The sequence below is a fragment of the Lepisma saccharinum genome, chromosome 14 (genome assembly GCF_977018435.1).
Source record: "Lepisma saccharinum chromosome 14, izLepSacc3.1, whole genome shotgun sequence".
Lineage (NCBI taxonomy): Eukaryota > Metazoa > Arthropoda > Insecta > Zygentoma > Lepismatidae > Lepisma > Lepisma saccharinum.
The window spans coordinates 18,429,004-18,448,362 of record NC_139242.1 but is presented as its reverse complement, the minus strand read 5'-3'; the positions used below and the strand labels follow the sequence as shown (position 1 = coordinate 18,448,362).

Genomic DNA, 19,359 nt, shown 5'->3' with positions numbered 1-19,359 from the left:
CATAACTGTGAGAGCGTATTACGGACCTCGTAAGGAAAAAAAAGGAAGAAAGTGTCCACTTTGATTTCAGTCCCATGGCTTTTAGATAGTCGTGATACCAAGGCGAGGCTGTGATTTCCCATTTGTGTCTCGAGTCCCTATCCTACCTTCATCACTGTCTCGAACGGGTTTTCTCATATTTCTACTCTCTCTCGGTAATGGGAAATGAGGAAAAATTCTATTGTACACCAGACCCACATGATCAAGGGGTTGTAGATGCCTCTCCAAAACCAAAGATCCAGGTTTCGAATCTTCAAAGGATTCTCACCATATTCATCTTCACTCTGTCCGGGAAGCGTATTTACAAACCCCAGAGTGCTGCAGGACCACACGTACACAACGCTGTCTTATTGGCTGTGCACACCGGAAGAGTTTATGTTCCTTTTCCGTCGTTCCTTGTTTGTCTGTTTGCAGGATCAGTATGGAAAGATCAGACTCGTGATTATTTATAAATAAAATTTGTAATCAAATTATCGAAATTATATTAAGAAATATATATTTGTATGAAAAAAAATGTTAAAAATGTTTTTGAATAGTTTTCAGGTGACTAAAATCAATATGAAGCCATCGTGAATAATAATGTTGATATCTCTGAAAGCGCTTGTATATTATACCAAGTGATTACTGCATTAAAGGAGAAATTTCATATCTTGGAATATACTAAATAAATCCATTTCTGTATAATCAACCATACTATAAACATTTTTCGAGCAGGCCTCATCTCCAGGAAGCTATCAACTCGGGGCAAGCCAGGGCACCTAGCGACCTGTTGGGTGAGATGAGTCAAGGCAAGGATACTATAAACCTTTTCCTGTTCCCCTAAAAATAGGCAATAGTTAGGCTGGATCGTTCGATGAACTAACCGATCTCTAACTACGCACAACTATGGACGTGACATAGAAAGTATATGCAATGTTTGCACTGGTTTGACTTTAAATAAGAAAACCATTAACTTTTAGAAGAGTTCTGATTTTCTGTCTTTCAAAACCTTAATTTTTAAAAAAAATGTTCTCATAATTAATCTCAGTTTGAAGGGCTTTCTTATCTTATTGGGATGGATCTCTTAAATCAACATTGTCAATCTCAACCCTGTCATCTAGCCTTACCTTGAGGGAACACTGGATTAACTTCCGGAATGAGAGCCAATCAGAAGTCGCATATCGCTGGAGGTTCTGCAGCACTACAGGGTTTGTAAATACGCGTCCGGGAAACCATGAAGCAAGTGATGTAAAGACTCGAGAAACCTCGACCTATGATCGCCTGAGAGGGGAAGTGAGTGCATGGAGGTAAAACGCGGTTACCAGTCGTTTTAAGCAGTGCGCACTGCTTTACTCCGCCCACTCGCTTTCTCACCATCTAAACTTTAGGGAAGCATGGAGACGAGCCCGTTCTCGAGTTAAAATTTCTAACCATTTCTCATCCTTTCGAGTCCAGAGTAGCGTCATTTCGTTGCCATGCCCAATTTACTTGCAGCTGGGTCTGTGTGCAAGGGTTTGGAAAAGTGATCAGACCGCCAGACCTGTAATCGAACTGTTGGCCGATTTATGACTGTTTTTGCGCGTCCAATATGCTGCTGGTTTCTAATAGAAATCACAACTCTCGACTCCAGGCCGAAGTTGACTTCGGTGAGGGTCGGTCAATCACAATTTGTTGGTGCGACTGAAGCAAGATTCTGCAGTGTATATAGTGAGCATTAGTGCATTGAAGCTAACATTAGCTTGGAAACGATATGAATATTTGTAAAAACAAATATTTTCCCATATATTCTCGTATGAGATGTAGCAATGAAGAGGACATGCGTTTTACCTTAATCCAACTCTCTCAGAGCTTTGTACCGGAAACTACATAACAAACTAATTTATACGAACTGACAAGTAGTTATTATTATAGAACCATTCGCTTGAAACCTATTTATTGGCAAAAAACTGAATTTTAGAGATAAATAAAGACACGTTAATCACATCTATCGTTCATGAACTAGCTACTTCCATTATAGGACAATAAACTGCATAACCTTGTAATAACTAGACGTAGGTTGTGAAAGTTGATGAAGTGTGAGATGGGTAAACAATGCACTTTTATTTTTTCGGTCATCGTGCGTCGCTTTTTACTCCTTGGGCTAGTCGCGACGATAAATATGAAAGCTGAATTGATGGAATGGATGATGGGACAATCACGATGGTACATCAGCACCTAACCAAGGATTCGAATCTGGGACCTGTAGCTTTGTAACGTCTTACGCATAGCACTTCGCTATATCATTTTAAGCATCTTTATGTAACACACATGCTCGATGGCCGTGCCAGTTAAGTGGTTGACTTTTCTTCTCGCCACCGAAGTTCCCGGGTTCAAATCCCGGTGTGGGCATGGGTGTTCGTTCATCAGTTTAACATAATCATCTGCAGCGTCGCGATTACCCAAACGTGTAAGAAAAACGACGCTGCTAACAACATTAAAAATGCTGCACTAAAAGTTGACTGGGGAAAACCGTCATTTCTCGCTGCCATCCAACTTATGTAAAACTGACAGTGGCCGTTTTGAAAGTTATTACATAGATACCGTAATTAATGTAATTTTAAGGTTTCAGTTTTTAAAATATGGTACAGGCAACTGTAATTTATAATTCTTCACTTATAATGAAGTATTTATATTTAAGTAAAAAAGAAAGGTTGGTCGCGTTTTTGTAAAATAACAGGCAAACTGCTAACTTTTAACCGTAGAACATTTTAAACTACGAAGAATTTTTCGTGTAGTATAGTATAGAATCTCATCAGAACCTCAGCACATAGCTCAAGGTAACACAATACCATGCACGTTTACCCATCAAAAGGCTGGATTTGAAATGTTGCAGGCAAGTTAAGGCGGGGCGGATGCTATTCAGTGCTTTTTAACTTCCTGACTGTGAGAAAGCCACACTGGGTTGAAATTAATAGCTCTGCTGGTTAGCCGATACTGTAAGGTTGCTTTCATCGTTACAGGTTCGTAGCGTTGAGTGTTCCTTTGTCGTTGGGCTTGAAATAAAATTCCTTAACCCTAAAAAGGCCGGTTTCGTCCACCATCTGCTTGTTCCGTGGAAGAATAGTGGGAAATTCCGTTTTTCTCGTCCAAATGGTACTTGTAATTCAATACAAATATCCAGTTACCTTACACGTCATTAAAAAAAAAAATGTTGTCTCGGGTTTCTTTGAAGGAATCGGGGGGGGGGGGGGGGAAGAATTGTGTAGAAATTCGGTTGCATTGTATTCCGACTTTCCTATCCATTTTCGGAAACATGTACCCAAATAGTGGTGTGTGCATAGATATCTGGTTAAATATTTATTAAGTAAAATGAAAGGCCATTGTTCTTTAATCTTTTGCAATGAGTACACGAATACTTAGTAGTGTCAATTTATAATGTTGAATAATTTGGACGAAAATTTCGGTTGAAATTGCCCTTGTACACATTTTTGTTTGTCATTTATAAGCTTTAAATGCAAGTTTCTAAATTTGATGATTTAAGAATTGAAGTTGATACCTTCATATTAACATAATAAACATTAAACTCGATGCTGTTAAACAGGTTTTTCCAGGATTTTCAATTTGTGGGGTGTGAAAGTTTGTTTTAGTGGCGATGTAAGGGTAAATTTGGCACCAAGATGACTATTAATTTGACTTTCCTGAAAAAATGTTAGGGTTGTATTAGAGGGGTTAGATGTGTGTGGATAAATGACTGCGTGTTTAACTCACAGATATTTACTGTCAAACGGGCAAAGGCAATAAATAATCTCACTACAAGTTAACCTGTTTCTGGAATATGGGCGAAAGTACTTTTCTGTCAACCAAGTTTTATAATGATTTAGATCACCGTTTTAGACAAAGAATAAGAAAATGAAAGTAGGATTGGCAATGTTAAAGAAACTTCACAGCCCACCAAACTTGAAGTTTGTAATGGAAACTTAGGAAAAGAAGAAGATAAATTCTGTTCACGATTAGTAGAATTCTGCCTGTGCAAATAGTATGTAAAAGTATATAATGATTGATAACTGCTGGATGACGCATTGATCCACAGATAAATAGCAGGTCTTAAAAAAGAAATATAAACGAGGAAATCTTGTAAAGAGACCAAACCAATTCGTCTTGGTATAGAGCTGTGTGCGACAAAATGTCGATGTAACGCTGCGATAAGCGTGTATACCAGGTCCTGTTTTCATTTACAGATTGTTAAGCTTTCACAAAGGCAGAAGTAACGAACAAAAGAGGACTGGAATTCCATGTAAAGGAATAATAACATCTAAAAAAGAAGAAAGCTTGACTTCTGGAACCTTGTTCGGGAGAGATTTCTGATAATCACGAATCAAGCCCTTCAGTTTCAACCCAATTAACTTCAAATTCGAGCCCAGACTGGGAGATGATAAATATGTAATGTTGAGGAAGAACTCTGGATTTTGAATTCCTAAACTATCAATCATTAACGACAGTGGAGCGACCACTCCTAATCTTCCTTTCAACGTGGTAGGCTTGTCTCGTTCTTTTCTTCTAGTCTGTTGGCAGACCCCTGCATGTCCAATCGGGGCTGATGTCCCGGAACCAACACCTGTTGCGTCTAATCGACAAGGCTTGTTGCGTTGGAACATACAAACACAAGTCCTTGCATTTAACAGTTTTGCTCAAAATAAAAAGGAACGGACCCTGAACTGTGTTCATCGCTTTGAAGTGCACTCGCCTGTGTCTTCATTATCATTTATTTGAGAACGCAGGAGGGAAGGCTTTGTGAAACAGCTGCGTTGGATATAAGTGTTTATTGGATGAAAAATTCCTTACTGCTTGGTGAAATATCTCCAGCAGTGAATACGTTCTTTTGAAGTTCATAAAGCGCCCAGTCGTTGTTAATTTTCAGGTCTCCCGGTCATCGTCTTTTGGCATTATAACTCTTATAGCGAGTCTTGTGACTGTGCATTAAGTTAGACGAACAGGCCACACTATGTTAACTTTGGATCGTAGTCACCTCTAAGTAATAACTATTTCCGCAAAAAAATATTTTAAGATCATACATAAACTTTATTATATTTTATTTTTAAAAATATCACATTACGAGCTCTACACATAACATTAAAAATGTTATTCAAAATATAAGATGAATGACAAATATAGAAAATGACATTAAGAAATAGAAATAGTGCAATAGAACAAATATTGGAAAACTCATCAATAGTTTTCATTTGTTTCAGTTTTCACCTTTTTTTAGAGTATGTTTGATTTTCAGTTTTGAATTTCTGAATGATTTGCAATACATACATGATATTGTAATTTTGTTAACTTGCAGTTAGAGTATTGCTCTTATTCTATATTTTTCTCTTTTTAGTCCGTGTAAACGCACTATTGTTATTCATTTCCCAGTGATTTTGGAGGAATATTAAAAATTTCAGTTCTCGTTAAAATTTAATTTATTAGTGTTTGTATTTATACGCGCATCTTAACCCAGAGTTCTCACTGAACAGAAATTGAAGAGAACCTGAAGTCAAGGAATCAAGCTATGACCGAAAAGAGATTTCAACTGAAGGCAATGATCTCATATTTCCGCTGTAAATATCTGTTTTAAACAGGTGAAACATTACAGAGTTGTCTGGAAATCATTTATTGTCTGTCCACAGTAAGAACGAAGTTATTGTACACAAACGTGGCTTGTGAGAAATTCTATTGGTTGTCCGAATGGTAGCTGCCCCGGAATCTTGTGCGGAGGAATATAGTGCACGTGATAAAGTCATATTATTCCGCGTAGCTGCTGTATTGAGGTTGTGGGTAAGGGGGGGGGGGGGCTTTTATTATGAACTGAACATCTACGACCAATATATTCATGGGCAAGATAATACCACAGTTAACACAGAGGAATGGAACCATTTCTCACGTAGTTTTGTTTATGTTAAATTAGTTCTTGCAGCGGACTGAGAATAAAAATAATTGGTAACTCTGTGAGCTTGTTTTGGTAAATTAGTGCCATGTGTTTGAGAGTATGTACTGATATTCTGGTTCGAACAGATCGAAGGTATAAAAGGGGAACGCAACGTATATGATAATGGTGCCGTAATACGAAATATGTTCTCAGGTTTCAGCTGTAGGTCCCCTTGCCCTTCCTCTGACCTCTTTTTTTTAAATCAAAAGGTTAACGGTCTTCCTATTTCAAACCTTTCCCAATTCCTGGCATCGAAGGGTAAACATGGAGAAGAAAGAGACTATCAAGTATGAAATCCTACTCCACGTCAAACATCCCTGCATACAAGCAGGGCACAGAAAGGGGGAAAAAGGAACGACCGGAGGGGTGGTTGCAGGAAATCGGCTCACCCTTCCGAAGAAGCTATTGTGCGCCATAAAGCCTGAGCGCTGGGGTTTTTAACAGAAACGTCTGTATTCTTTTTGAGAGATCTTTAAGAGATTGCCCTATGGGGATTGGTTAAAGGAGGAATGGAATTGTGCAACCCTTTTATTCTCGGTATTTTTGTTCCTGGTTCTCAGAAATCCCGTACTTCTCTTTTTATATATATATGAAACCTACCCCTTTCTACCGTGGCCTGGAAATTCTCATCCACCGCTTGTATTTTCTTTCCTTTTTTTTTACCCTTCGCGGGGTTTTCTCCACTTCCTAATGGAACACTGGAGAAGTATTGTGTTGCGTTCCCACATAATTTTAGGAAACCTCCCCTTGCTACCATACGGTTCTTACCTTTGGCCCCAGACTACCCCCTCCTTTTATTTTCGTATCATTCACCCTCAAACCCCTGGCAGATTCTGCCTAACCCCTTCTCTGCTTGCATCTGCACGGGAGACTTCCGATGTTTATCCCCGCATTGCTTGAAAATGGAAATTTAATTCTTCGAAAGGGGTTCGATTTTAACCGGGGGGTAATTTTCATATAAATTGCTACGGCTGGGGTTGGGAGGGGGCCTCAAGCTTGCAACCAGAAAGTTGAAAGGGTAAAAAGCACGGGAAGAGATTCGGGGGAGTGTGAAACGAGTGTCTCATAGAAGACAGGCTTTTCCGATTCACACACAAAAAAAAAGCGGCAGGAAAGGATTATAACCCCCCACCATTTACGTCTACCGATCCTTCGATACGTTGGGCATTGTCTGTCTGTCATATTTAGACCAGAGGAGAGAATAGGACCTCGAAATGAGTATGGTCGCATTGTCGGAACACCTGAATCGACAGTGTTGCAAAAGGATTGGAGCGTCTGAACGACCCAACAGAAATCTTTGTACGGATAGGAACAAGACCACTTCTTCTTTCTTCCGATTTTTTTTTATATCCCTTTTCAACTTTGACAAAATTTCTTCTTTTTCGTCCTTAAAATGATCCTGAACCAAAGGATTAAGTTGGCGAAGGCTTTCAAGAAAGGTAAAAAAATCGGAAAAGAAATAGTTCTGTTACGTTATCGCCCCCCCTTTTTATATCATCGGTTGTGGGATTCTTTCTTTTCTCAAGCGACATCATTCTTCCGTAGCATCATATTGCATTAGAGAACCCCACGATGAAAATATAAATTTCTATCCATATTAAAGCTCCCATAGAACTTTTTTTTTTTTTTTTAAAAAAAAAAAAAGACCCTCGAAGCGACGAAAAGAATCTTCTTTTATTTCCTCTCCCACCCCTTCCTCTTTAGATAATGGTTTCAACTCTTCCAGACTCGACCTACCGCGTATCTGGTCCCTTGTCTCTTGTGAAAGTATCTTCTTTTCTGCCCTTAAGATTCTTATCGTTCGTAGCATCAGTCTCGAAAATAAAGAACAGAGAGCTGCGTCCTTTTGGTTCAAAGGTTGTTCTGGAACCCTCCTTACTAAACCGGATGCCAACGTGCTTTTTAATTATTGTTTTGCGAACAACAGAGCTTTTTTCCATTTCCTTCTTTCTGTCTTGAAGTGAGAAAACGTTTCGTATTCATTTTTTCTTCAAGTCGCTTCTCTGAACTGACAAACAAAAGGTGCATGATTTCTGTCTTTGCCATTGTACAGCGTTTGTGCTCTCTAAGCACTTTTGAAGAATCGCTTGGAAGAAAAAAATGAATGTCAAGTTTCATGTGAGCCAATGTTGAATTGCGTTTAATTTGTTCATGTTCTATTCTGTAAAGAAGAGCTATATTATGCGGGTTTTGCGCCATTGGTTCTGAAATAATGCATTGAGATGGCACCCTGAATGTTTATGAACTCCGTGAAGGTACAAGAGTTGAACTTGACTGGATTGCTTTTTTAACTTGTGTGAGAGCTGAATCTATCATTAGAGCCGGGAGAAATTACTCCAAACCAAATACTTTAGTACTGTAGCATGTAAGAAAAGACACAAGATTTACTGCAATGTTTGTAAAGGTTGGGTGAAGCTAGTTTAAGGGGAAGTCAAAATCGCTGGGACACACTACTTGTATATGACAACTGGAATACCTGGCATTAGCCAGTAGCCTCTACTCTACACTATCAGGAAGTTCTACAAAATTTACTGGTGATTGTACTTATTTAGTAAGAATTGTATACACGTCATTGTCTACACATTTTGCATTTTGTTACGATAGTATCGAATTAAAAGTAAATTAATTTTCTGTTTTTTATGTGTGCGGATTTAGGAAATCGAGATATACAGTTGCAACAAATTTCCTGCTTGCAACCAATAAGGTGGGTTTTGCCCTTGCACAGTTACGAATTATCCAAACGAATTTTCACAACGTATTTGGATCTTTTGTTTCTTTGAGTATATTTCACCAAAATGATTAATATTGCATTCGTGTGTCGTGTGTGTAGTATATGTGCACGCACACAAACACATCCTCATCATCAGGCCAGCGATGTACCTTCATGTGAGGATTCCACTGCTTATAATATTGTAGCCCCTAATTTCTTCACATATTCAACTTTTTATTTACAAAGAACTGGATAGATCGACACTAGTTGTTATTCACCTATCTTTTGTGAAAATGAAGGTTTGAAATATTTTACATGGCATACGTGTAACCATGGACGTCCGCAGGGTTTTATCCAGGGAGGGGCAAGTAAGGTAGTAAATAGTGTTCTCCCCTCAAAAACCATTGCTTTAATTTGAAGTTATCATATTCATGCAATAATTAACATATATCATTGTGGCTGAAATGAAATTATATGTTTGAAATAATTTTTAAGAGACTTTCATTTTCTAGGGTGTTGCCGTGCCCCCCCCCCCCCATTGCCCCCCATTCCGGAAGTCCATGCATGTAACAAGTGTGGGTTTGGGGGTTTCGCCTCCCCCCTGACTGACCAGTTGACTCCCTCGCGGGATCAGTTTTTAATTGACAGATTTTGGAACTTTTTCACATGAGAGTAATAATCACAAATAATTTGTAACTACATAAGGATCTATCAAATTGGATCCTACCTGAAAAGAAATAATTACACATTATCATGGAATACTGTATTGTTTGAAATCTTCCAGTTTGAAATTTCATGTAGTGTACCCATCAGTTGACAAGGCATGACACAATTAAAATTAATTACAGTTCGAGTTCGTAAGATAAGGAGAAGATACAGAAAAACTTGATAGAAAATTGAAAAACTTGTTACAAGGGTTTGTAATTCTTAACAAATGTTATCGCTCTCCATAGCTTCACTATGAGGTACTGTATGTGAAAAGTCAATCATTAGGTTGTTTTTCAACTCAGTTGTGCCGTCTGTTTTTTCTAATTAGTTTCTGAAATGACAGGCATTTTTTATTTATATACAAGGGAAAATCTTGTGAAAGAAAGGAGGTCACATAAAGCCTAAGGTCTTGAAATCCATGTGCCGGGTTATCAGTGTGTGCAGTTTTAATGAATATGCATTAAAAAGACAAGAGTGTGAGAAGGGAATGATTTTTTACTCTTTGTTTTCTGTTTTATTTTGCGTCTAGTCTTGCTGGTTTCTTGTACTTTGTTCGGTAGAATGTTTTGCATAAAGATTGACGTGTAATAATTAAGGAGTTATGATGCCTTCTTCTCTGGTGTACAAGTGTGTGTGTACATGTCGTATATATAAATGCACAAAATGTAACGTATGTAGGGAAAAAGCCAATCTGAAATAGTGGTTAAAGGTTTAGGTGTTTATTCCGACTCATCATTTTACATGTATCGACTGTAACAAAATTCTTGACTCTAGTGATGTACAACCATCTTGGGCTTGCTATTATTATTATTTTTTCGCAGTTTGAAATAATGAGACACGTTAACGAATTGACATGTTCGTCATTTTCAGAGCGCTAACTTGGTGGTTAGCCGAATAACTGGGGGGATGATTAGGTTTACGTCATCGAATGATCATTCCATGTCCAAACCCATGCAAGGCCAACACTACACTGGACGAAAAAAGCGGCGTTGTGGATTTAGTCGGGAGCTATATTTTCCACAAGTTGAACGCAAAGAGAATTGCTTTCTATGCAGCGTACAGGGAACTAGACTGAAGTTGTAGCGTTGTGTTTCCCATGATGACTGCTGACACGAAAACTGACCACAGGAAGGACCAGATACGTCCATATCGAGGGAGAAAAAGAGAGGAAAATAAAGAAGGAACTAAGAAAAAAGCTGGTGGCAGTAACAAGCTCAGGTTAATTTTATGTGAGCTGTGTTTGTGCACGTCATGTTTTACACCCTTGTTTATTACATCATCCTTATTTCAATTTTTGAAACTGTCCAACTGCTTATGTGCACAGTCGCATGTGACAAGCTGTCACGAAACGATACACTTCTTCTTTTTTTTTTTGGTCGGGTGAACTTTGTTATATATCTATTGATGTTAGAAGTAGCTGCATGGTTGCAAGAAGACAATCCGTTGTAGAACGTCTGGAAAAAAAGATGAAAACGGAAATGCCATAAAGGTAGTTTATCTTTGGCTTGCTGCATAGCTTAATTATGTACTGGTTTTCTCTTGTTCTAACACAAGTCTACTGGAACTACGAATCACCTTCGAACCAAAATTGCATTTTTATGGCGACTGTCCACGCTCAGTAAACAAGCTCGGTGCTTTACACACACGCCTCGGATTGCCATATGTACACATGAGCAGAGTAAAACAAACCTTGTTCCTTGGGCTTTTTTTTTTTATTATTCTTATATTCATGCAACAACTGTTCGTCATGGATCTTCTGAACTAGCACAATCAAAAAACCACTAATTGTTACGACCTCTTGTAATTTTCTGTCCTGACACAATTCGTATTCGTCTTCATTTGTCTCAGGTGCAAATATATAACACTTTTGTAGAGCTACGTGACCATTCGCATTGGTTTATGTCACATAATAATATTCCTTCAGCGAGAATATCCCGCTTTTGCCATTTATTAACCTATAGACTTGACTTTTACTTTCAACATGAAGGATATTAAGCTCGAGGAAAATATAGACCTTTATATAAGAATTAATAGCGGAAAAACTATAATGCTCGCATTATATATATTCCTTTTATTCAATCACTTTTAAAACAGCTTGCTGTATCGCATAAAACATAACGTTCTGCTGTATTTTAACCATCTCGCGTGTCGTTCAACTTTACTACTTAGTGCAAATACTTGACAATAAAGTTTGTTATGAAAAAGAAGAAAAGAAATACAGTTGTTAATTATTAATGTGTTTTTTCAAGTGCAGCTTAGCAATTAAAGCATTCAGTAATCATTTAATGGAATTTGCCTACCTTTCACGAGACTGAAATATGGCTGAAATTGTAACAATTAAATTTACAGAAGCTTAAATGATCAATCGCTGCATATTTTCTTACATGTAGCCTGCATAGCATGTACCTGCTCATACTTTGAAGTAAAATTTGGTAATTTTAATTGTCCATGAAGATAATTTTTAAAAATACATTACCTGAATTACTGATGACACATGCGTATTCGTATTTCACTTGTTTACCTGAATTACTGATGACACATGCGTATTCGTATTTCACTTGTTTCTTCTTGTAGATTTTTTTCTTTCATGACAAATTAATTCGTTTACACAAGCAATATGCTGCGTTTGGCTATTAAAACTTCTGCCAAAGTCGTAGCGCGAGTCAACGATATCGATTGCATTCAGGCTATTAATGGAAATTAATGAATGTTTCATAACAATTGATACTACTTTAATCTTTCATCGGAATCGGAAACCGCTCAAGCTACAAATGTGAAATTTGATGTACCGAAAGAGCGCTAAAATGCCAATTTGACTCGACAGTAAATATCTCGATTAGCATATTGGCTTTCCTAATCCAGGCACCATCAATATGTATCGATTACTCGGTAACCATTTAAGATAGCAACTCAAAATTTGGCGAAATCAAAGACCTAAATGATCTCGACCGGTGGGACCCACTAGACTGTGGGAGTCGAGAAATAAAATGTCAACAATTGACATCTATTTGACCTTGGAGGCAAATAAAGTCATAAATAGATAAATTGGAGCATCGAAAGGCCCATGAATTGCGAACTTCAAACTTCATGTGACATAAGCATTCTATTTTGGCTCGTTCGTTTGGTTGCTGAGGTCAATAATCGGACCACTCTATATCTATTGATTACTCACGAACTAGTTCTGATACAAGAATATAATTTGATGAACTGGGTAATTCATCCAGTACCACTTCATTTCAATGTAAAGAGTCCATAACTACATGAACTATCATGATTGCACGTTCTGATAGCACCTTTGGACAGTTAAAGTCGTATTTCAAACTTGTTTTTAGCTTCTATTTACGTATTATTGCACGTGGAAGGATAATATGGAAATTGGCGCAAATTAAAGATAAAAAATAAAACAAAATAGTTCAAAGTTTGCTAAAAATGATAGTAAATGCCCCAGATGCACTCGGAGCGATTACAGTCAGGTCAAGGAACATTATCTTTACCGGCACGTGGAGGTGATAAAAAGCTGCAAAAAAACCAAGAAAAAGTTAATTTTGAAATGTTTTCCTTTGTCAATTATGTAAGTTATTTTCAGATCTGGGGATCCGTGACAGTGTGATCTTTGTTGCCGCGGTCATGCGAAGAACGATTGTGACGTCACCGTGTTGCTTGTGACGTAAACCATATCCGTGAGCAACCCTACACTCGGAGACCCGAAATTGGGCGGCCGACAGAATTTGCTCTGGCCAAATATATGCTGCTCAGTGCTCACAACTGGATTACGGCAATGTATATTCACCTTTTGCAATTTGTCTTCACAATTCACGTGATGGAAAACTGACTTCAATATTTATTTAGGAGTTCAAGGATGACGACAATGTTCTTCCCCTTGAAAGGAGAGTTAACAATTGAATTTGGCAACACTGAACGACGAACGTTGACACTTCGTGTGCGGGAACTAGCTTATGTCCAACCGGGGTAGGTTTGAATCCAGAGTAAGGCATGTACAGTCATTGACACTTCTGGGTAGTAACAACCACATTGATTTTCAAGGGAATAGTTATAATACACAAGTGTTTGTGACTGTACAATCAGCGGAAAGATAACTGTAAGCAAATTGTCCATGGCATTTTCAGCTCCCCCTGGCTTCTTCACTTCTTCCTGGTCTATTCAGTGTCCCTGTTTTGGTGCGCAGGTCGTTTGGGTGTCCTGGTCTTTTAGTTTCCCGGAAAGTATGTAAAAATTTAAAGCTGGTGCACTTTTTCTTTTTCAAAGAGCGGAAAATCCTTAACTGGATTTTCTTAGGGGTATTTTGGAAGGTGTCCTTTTCCGCTTCCTCCCCTCCCCGTACCTTTTGTTTTTATAAATGCCTAGGTATGTCCACTTTCGCCCAATTTGACTGGACTATTTTTAGTTTTCTTTCATATTATGCCGAACACATTCCAGTTTATCGGAAATGAGACCATTCAAGAACTTATGCTCATGGTGCTCTTATCTTAAGCCTGAATCACACGGAACTGGATTTCCAGTAGGAATGTCCTAGTTTGCGGTGGACTGGCTACCCATTTGCTAGTTTTCGTCTCACACGTTACTTGTTACCGTAGTTGTCGATAGACTTTTGTTCCCATAAGGCATTGCGCAGAGCAGACAATCTGGACAAGATGGACGAGCAATTTGAAGAATGCTGTAGGAGAATTACTGCTTTGTGTTTTTATGAAAAATTAAAAGAGAAAAGTATGGACTAGAAATTGGCTCGAAAAAGTATGGTAATCAATGCCTACCGAACAAACTTTTTAATGAACTCTGGTATGCAATTGTAATAATAAGGATTTTCATATTCGGCTAATCATATTTGTCACGTACGCATGTCATAGCTTTGCATAAATACCTAAATTAACTGAACACGAATACACTGTACGTCATCTCTTTACTTTTTTTTTTTTATCGAGAAACAAAAACAGCCAACACTCGGAAACCACAGACAAAAATCTCTCCTTTGCAAACTCACAGATTATCTTCACATGGTCAAACTTTGCTCTGATTGGCTCTTCCACAGAATCCAGTCGAGGAAAGCCAGCAGCAATTAGAACATAGCCTATTCCTCAAATCCAGTCAAACAGCCAGCCAGGCAGCCATCACTTCCGGTCAAATAGCCAGTTCTGCGCCAACTAACTGGATATCCAGTTCCGTGTGATTCTGCCTTTCTTGTACTGTTGATTAAGTTTTGAAATTTTCAACTAACAGTCAGAAGTAGACTATTTTACAATCTACGTTTACGGACGTAACACATGCTGCCATATTGTCCGGCCATTGGAACTCTTTACATGGGCCTTACCAGTGTGATCTTTTTCACGGGTCGCTGAAAGTTGATTGGGCGCGTAAGCGAAAATATCTCCTCTCAAATTCTATCCACTTGTGTTTCTTGCTCCGTCTCGTTCTTAGCCTGAATACCATAGTGTCTCCTACCGCGTAAATAACGAATAAAAATGAGCTAGCTGTTATGAAAGCAGCCGCTTTCATGACAGTTGAATATCGCATTGACCTCATTTCGGGACAAAAGACTTGACAGATTCACTCAGTTCTAGTAACAATACATCTTGTTCACTTCTCGCAATTCTACGAAGGCCACGTTTCACGCTCTCGCCTTTCTGTATCCAAATTAGCTCGTGTTTATAAGGAATTTTTCTCTCTCGCAAGTTACGCAACTGTCAATTACTGCAACCGAAAATATTCTACATTGTACGCAGATTTGGAAGCGAATTCTTTCCATAATTCACAGCTTCACCAAACCTTGGCCTGATTGTTTTAAAAATGTAGTATTGTATCATCGAAGTGTTTCTGTGTGTTGGCACGGGTACCAGTGGCGTGTCGAGAAATTTTCTAAGGGGAGGCAAGACTTGTTATTTTTAATTTCACCATCTCTTCACGGATCAGTTGTTCTTTTTCGTTCGAAAATCTGGATCAAATGTACACAAGCCCAGATTTAGAGGGGCTTCAACTCTTATAGCATCACACCTCAATATAGTGTATCAATACACCCCAATCACACTCCGAAATTTTTTGAACACCCCCTAAAAGTTTTCCCAAAAGCCCAATTTATGGTCATTTTTGGTCTAGATTTACCACTCTCTCTCCCTTAAATACAAACTCATCCCCCCCTCCCTCATTTACATGGAACATTCTAGATACAATCCTGCCTCTATATGCAAGGGGCCCTTGACTTGGAGGACAATTGATTTGAAAAAGGCCACATAATGAAAAAAATAAGAAAGAAATTGATATGTGGTAAAACATATCTAAACATTTCACGTAACTTGACTTAAAAAATATAACTGAAAATATGTATAGAGGCGGGGGTGAGTCTTCTCTGAAAGTTCAACTTATTCAACACGTTCTGGTGAGTTTCAAAGTACAACTTCCTATTTAAAATTAATTTACTTGATTTTGTATGTCTGTTCAAATTATGTTGTATTTACCGAACTGGTGCAGTTTGAAGCCACCTTGGACACATATTGTCTGCAAGTAGCAGACGATTTTCACGGAACAAACCAGTCTCCTAGCCCATGTGTGTCGTGCGAGAACGAAAGTCGCGCATCACACGAAATCGAATTGAGGCACGCCGTAACGAACTTTACAATCTTCACGCAAATACTTGATGAATGGGCAATGTTCATAACCACTGGCGTACGCAGAGGGGGCACTGAAAGGGCTACAGCCCCCCCGAAATTGTCAGATAATAAAAAACAATCAAATGAAGTTAGTAAAAATGTCAGGAAAACCCAAAGTGGTAAGTGCAAACCTACTTAAAATGACCCCCGATAACCATTTTTTTCTTTTTAATAACTTTTAGAACGAAGATTCAAAATGGCAATTGCATCTCATATCTCATGAAAAAGAACAACAAGAACGGGGTATCCACGAAATTGATTTACGGGGATCTAAAGGTTAGGTTCATGACACTGAACCCGCGTTCACAATCAGCTGTAGATAGATAGATATTGGTACAATTTCGTTTGAATTTTCCTTCTGCATGAGAAAACTTTTACATTAAAGTTCACCTGACACGTTAACAATTTTCTAAATGCCATCATGTATGTGAATTTATAGGGCTACATACGAAAGGAAACCCATGGTTTCAAATCGGCTATTCATATTCCACCAAAGATTGAAAAAAATGCTTTCGAACGTATGGTTTTCCTGTTAACTACGGTCTTACCTATACGGTGAATCAATAGTTTTTAATTTTTCAAGAGTAGCCATGTCTTATTTCTTGCTTTGCTCTAAGAACTAAATGATTTCGGTTTTGCGTACAATGATAGTACTTCCAGTACTTGTAGAGTCTTAAAATATAGCAAATTACATTATAAATAACTACCTTGTCAAATATTTTACCAATCATTCAAACTTGGATCTCTCACAAATCGATTGGGGACCACCACCTCGACTTATTTTTTTTATATAAATACAAATGTATACTTAATAATACTATATCAATACGCGACAAATTATTGGGTTGGCCCGAGCCCCACGGCCCCATATAAGTTAACGCCAATGCACACAGCCGCCATAAATTGCGTAACGAAATTTGTGTATGTAGCTACGGGGTTGTTAATTGAACTGGAACAGTATGATATATTTCATAATATGGTTTGCATATCTAGTGGGTTGGAAATAATGATCCCAAATTAAAAACTTTCCTGCCACTGAACGCAGCTATGCACCATCCAATTCTAAAAGTCCAGCCCCCCCCCCCCCCTGAAAAAAATCATGCGTACGCCAGTGGTCATAACTCGTTTAACGGCGATAAACTCGTGTGACTTCGGAACGCACCCCACCAAGATTCTTAGCTTATTCCCTCCCTATCTTCGTATTAAATAAACAACCAACCACAAATAACAAGATGCACACAGCATTCACAGTTTACCTCTACAAAGCAGAACAATTAATAGAAACACGAGGACATGAGAATAATTTATTGTCTGTTTATTGTTCTAACAAAATTTCCAACATAAGTCTCGCCAAACCTGCTGAGCTATGTAAACTGCCGCCAAGTTTTTGAGATAAGGTTTTTCAACGACTTGGGTGGTAAAGGAAACGCTTCTTGCGGCCATGGGACAGGGTTAAACCTGATATACAGCCTTTACATTAATCGTACAACAAACAATAAAATAGACTGTAGCACACAATGTGTATGTAAACAAAAGCATCTTGAAGCACAAAATAAGAGATTGGTTTGCAGAATTACAGTTCTTGTGGCCTTTGTTATTGGATATATTTTGTAGGTCTTATCACTTAAACCAACGATTTTGCCCTCCCCCTGCACATAGCCGCCCTTAATTTAGAAACAAGAATGCAGAATATTATGTAACAGCAACAGCATATATGTTTCATATTCCAACTATTTCCTTATTGTGTGCCTCCCCGATGGCGCAGTGGTAGCGTCCTGGCCTTGTAATCAAGGGGTTCCAGGTACGATACCCGGTGGAGGCAAATAGTGGTTCGGATTCCACTTGAAACTGTAGGTCCAGTCCCGATTAGCCTTACTGTGCGTAAAGTGAAATTAAAACACCAAATTAATCAATCAATCAATTTCTTTATTGTGGATCAGCTGATCCACCACCTGCCTATCATGACGATGTTAATTTTCCAGGCCTATGGAATTAGATACATGAAAATGATTCTATACTAGGCCCGTAATTGTACATTATGACAACATAGTGTTGATTATTTTTATTTCGAATGGAGTTGGTTAATTATACTTTGTTTAAAGCCAGCTTCATTTTGCCACCTTTCCCTCCTTTCTTTAAAAGGAATGCTGGGCCAAAGGGGAGTTATAACCCCCACCAAGACACCAAGATCCCCTGGGCACACCACTTTGCATGTCCATATGTCTGTAGTTCCGTACCCATGTAACAATGTAGGTCCATGGATAATTAAAAATTATACATTTAGTCTAAGAACTTGGATGTGTATCAACCTGTCTAATTTATTTTCTTATCATTCCAGGTGTAGTTCCAAGTGGCGCCCTTTTTGGAAGTCCTCGTGTCACCCCACTGGGAGTTCCACTTGGTAAAGAACCACCAAAAGCTGTTCCCATTGACTATTCACGTTATGTCAAGCGGTTTGGAAGTGCAGCGGAATGTGGCAGCAATTACTGCAAAGACCTTAATTACAGGTGAAATTTCTTTCTTACAAAATATGTTTGAAGTTATCTGTGAAAACCTTAGTAAAAGATACAGAAACTTACAAATAACATTAGAAACAAGTAGATTTAAATAGCTCACACAAAACTTGTTTTGTACGTGACTTCAACCATTTTTGATAAATAGTATACTTCTGCATGTTGCAATAATACTATCCACTTTGGAAAAAAAATTTCATCTCATGTGTAATTTTCTTCCACCATTCAACTCCTCTCTTACAATTCATTGCACACAAATAATTCTCGATTCTTTTGAGAGCTTTGGATATATCTTAAGGATCCATATTGGACATTTTTGTGGCATCTAAAGTAACCTCTAGATATTCACTGAAGTGGAATTGTATAATTTTTTTTTCGTAATTTTAAAAGCATTACTGTGCTAGTTCTGGTCTTTAATATTGCATAATGCACAGTTGAACATTTATTTAGTTTGTTCATAAAAACTTAAGTAGTCTGAGCATAAAGAAAGAGAGAGAATGAGGGATATTTGTAGACAAAGCGACTTTGGACCAAATTTATACTTATGCATTTATTATTATGTCACAAAAGAATTTGTAATAACTAGAAAAAATGCAGTAATATAGTATAGCAATGACAAATGTCAATGGTTCTTCTGCATGAGATAAGTTAATAAGAGAATTAGTTACATTCTTTCTAATTAGAATGTCAATTGCTGTAGAGACAGTATATTTAGTAGGTAATACACATAATTTAATATTATCTGAGGGACGGGAAATATTGAAATTCAGTATGTGTACATTGAGTGACTATTTATGTGAG

The 19,359-nt window shown here is 38.0% G+C and overlaps 1 protein-coding gene across 8 annotated transcripts in view; it reads left to right on the top strand.

Moving 5' to 3' along the window:
- LOC145998708 (zinc finger protein castor homolog 1-like) overlaps nt 1-19,359 on the top strand; it is a 347,264-nt gene that overhangs the window by 288,586 nt on the left and 39,319 nt on the right. For all 8 annotated transcript variants that reach the window (XM_083135199.1, XM_083135205.1, XM_083135203.1 and 5 more), the window contains one exon: nt 18,384-18,552. In XM_083135199.1, the coding sequence (XP_082991325.1) occupies nt 18,384-18,552 (169 nt within the window). The remainder of the gene's footprint in view (nt 1-18,383; nt 18,553-19,359) is intronic.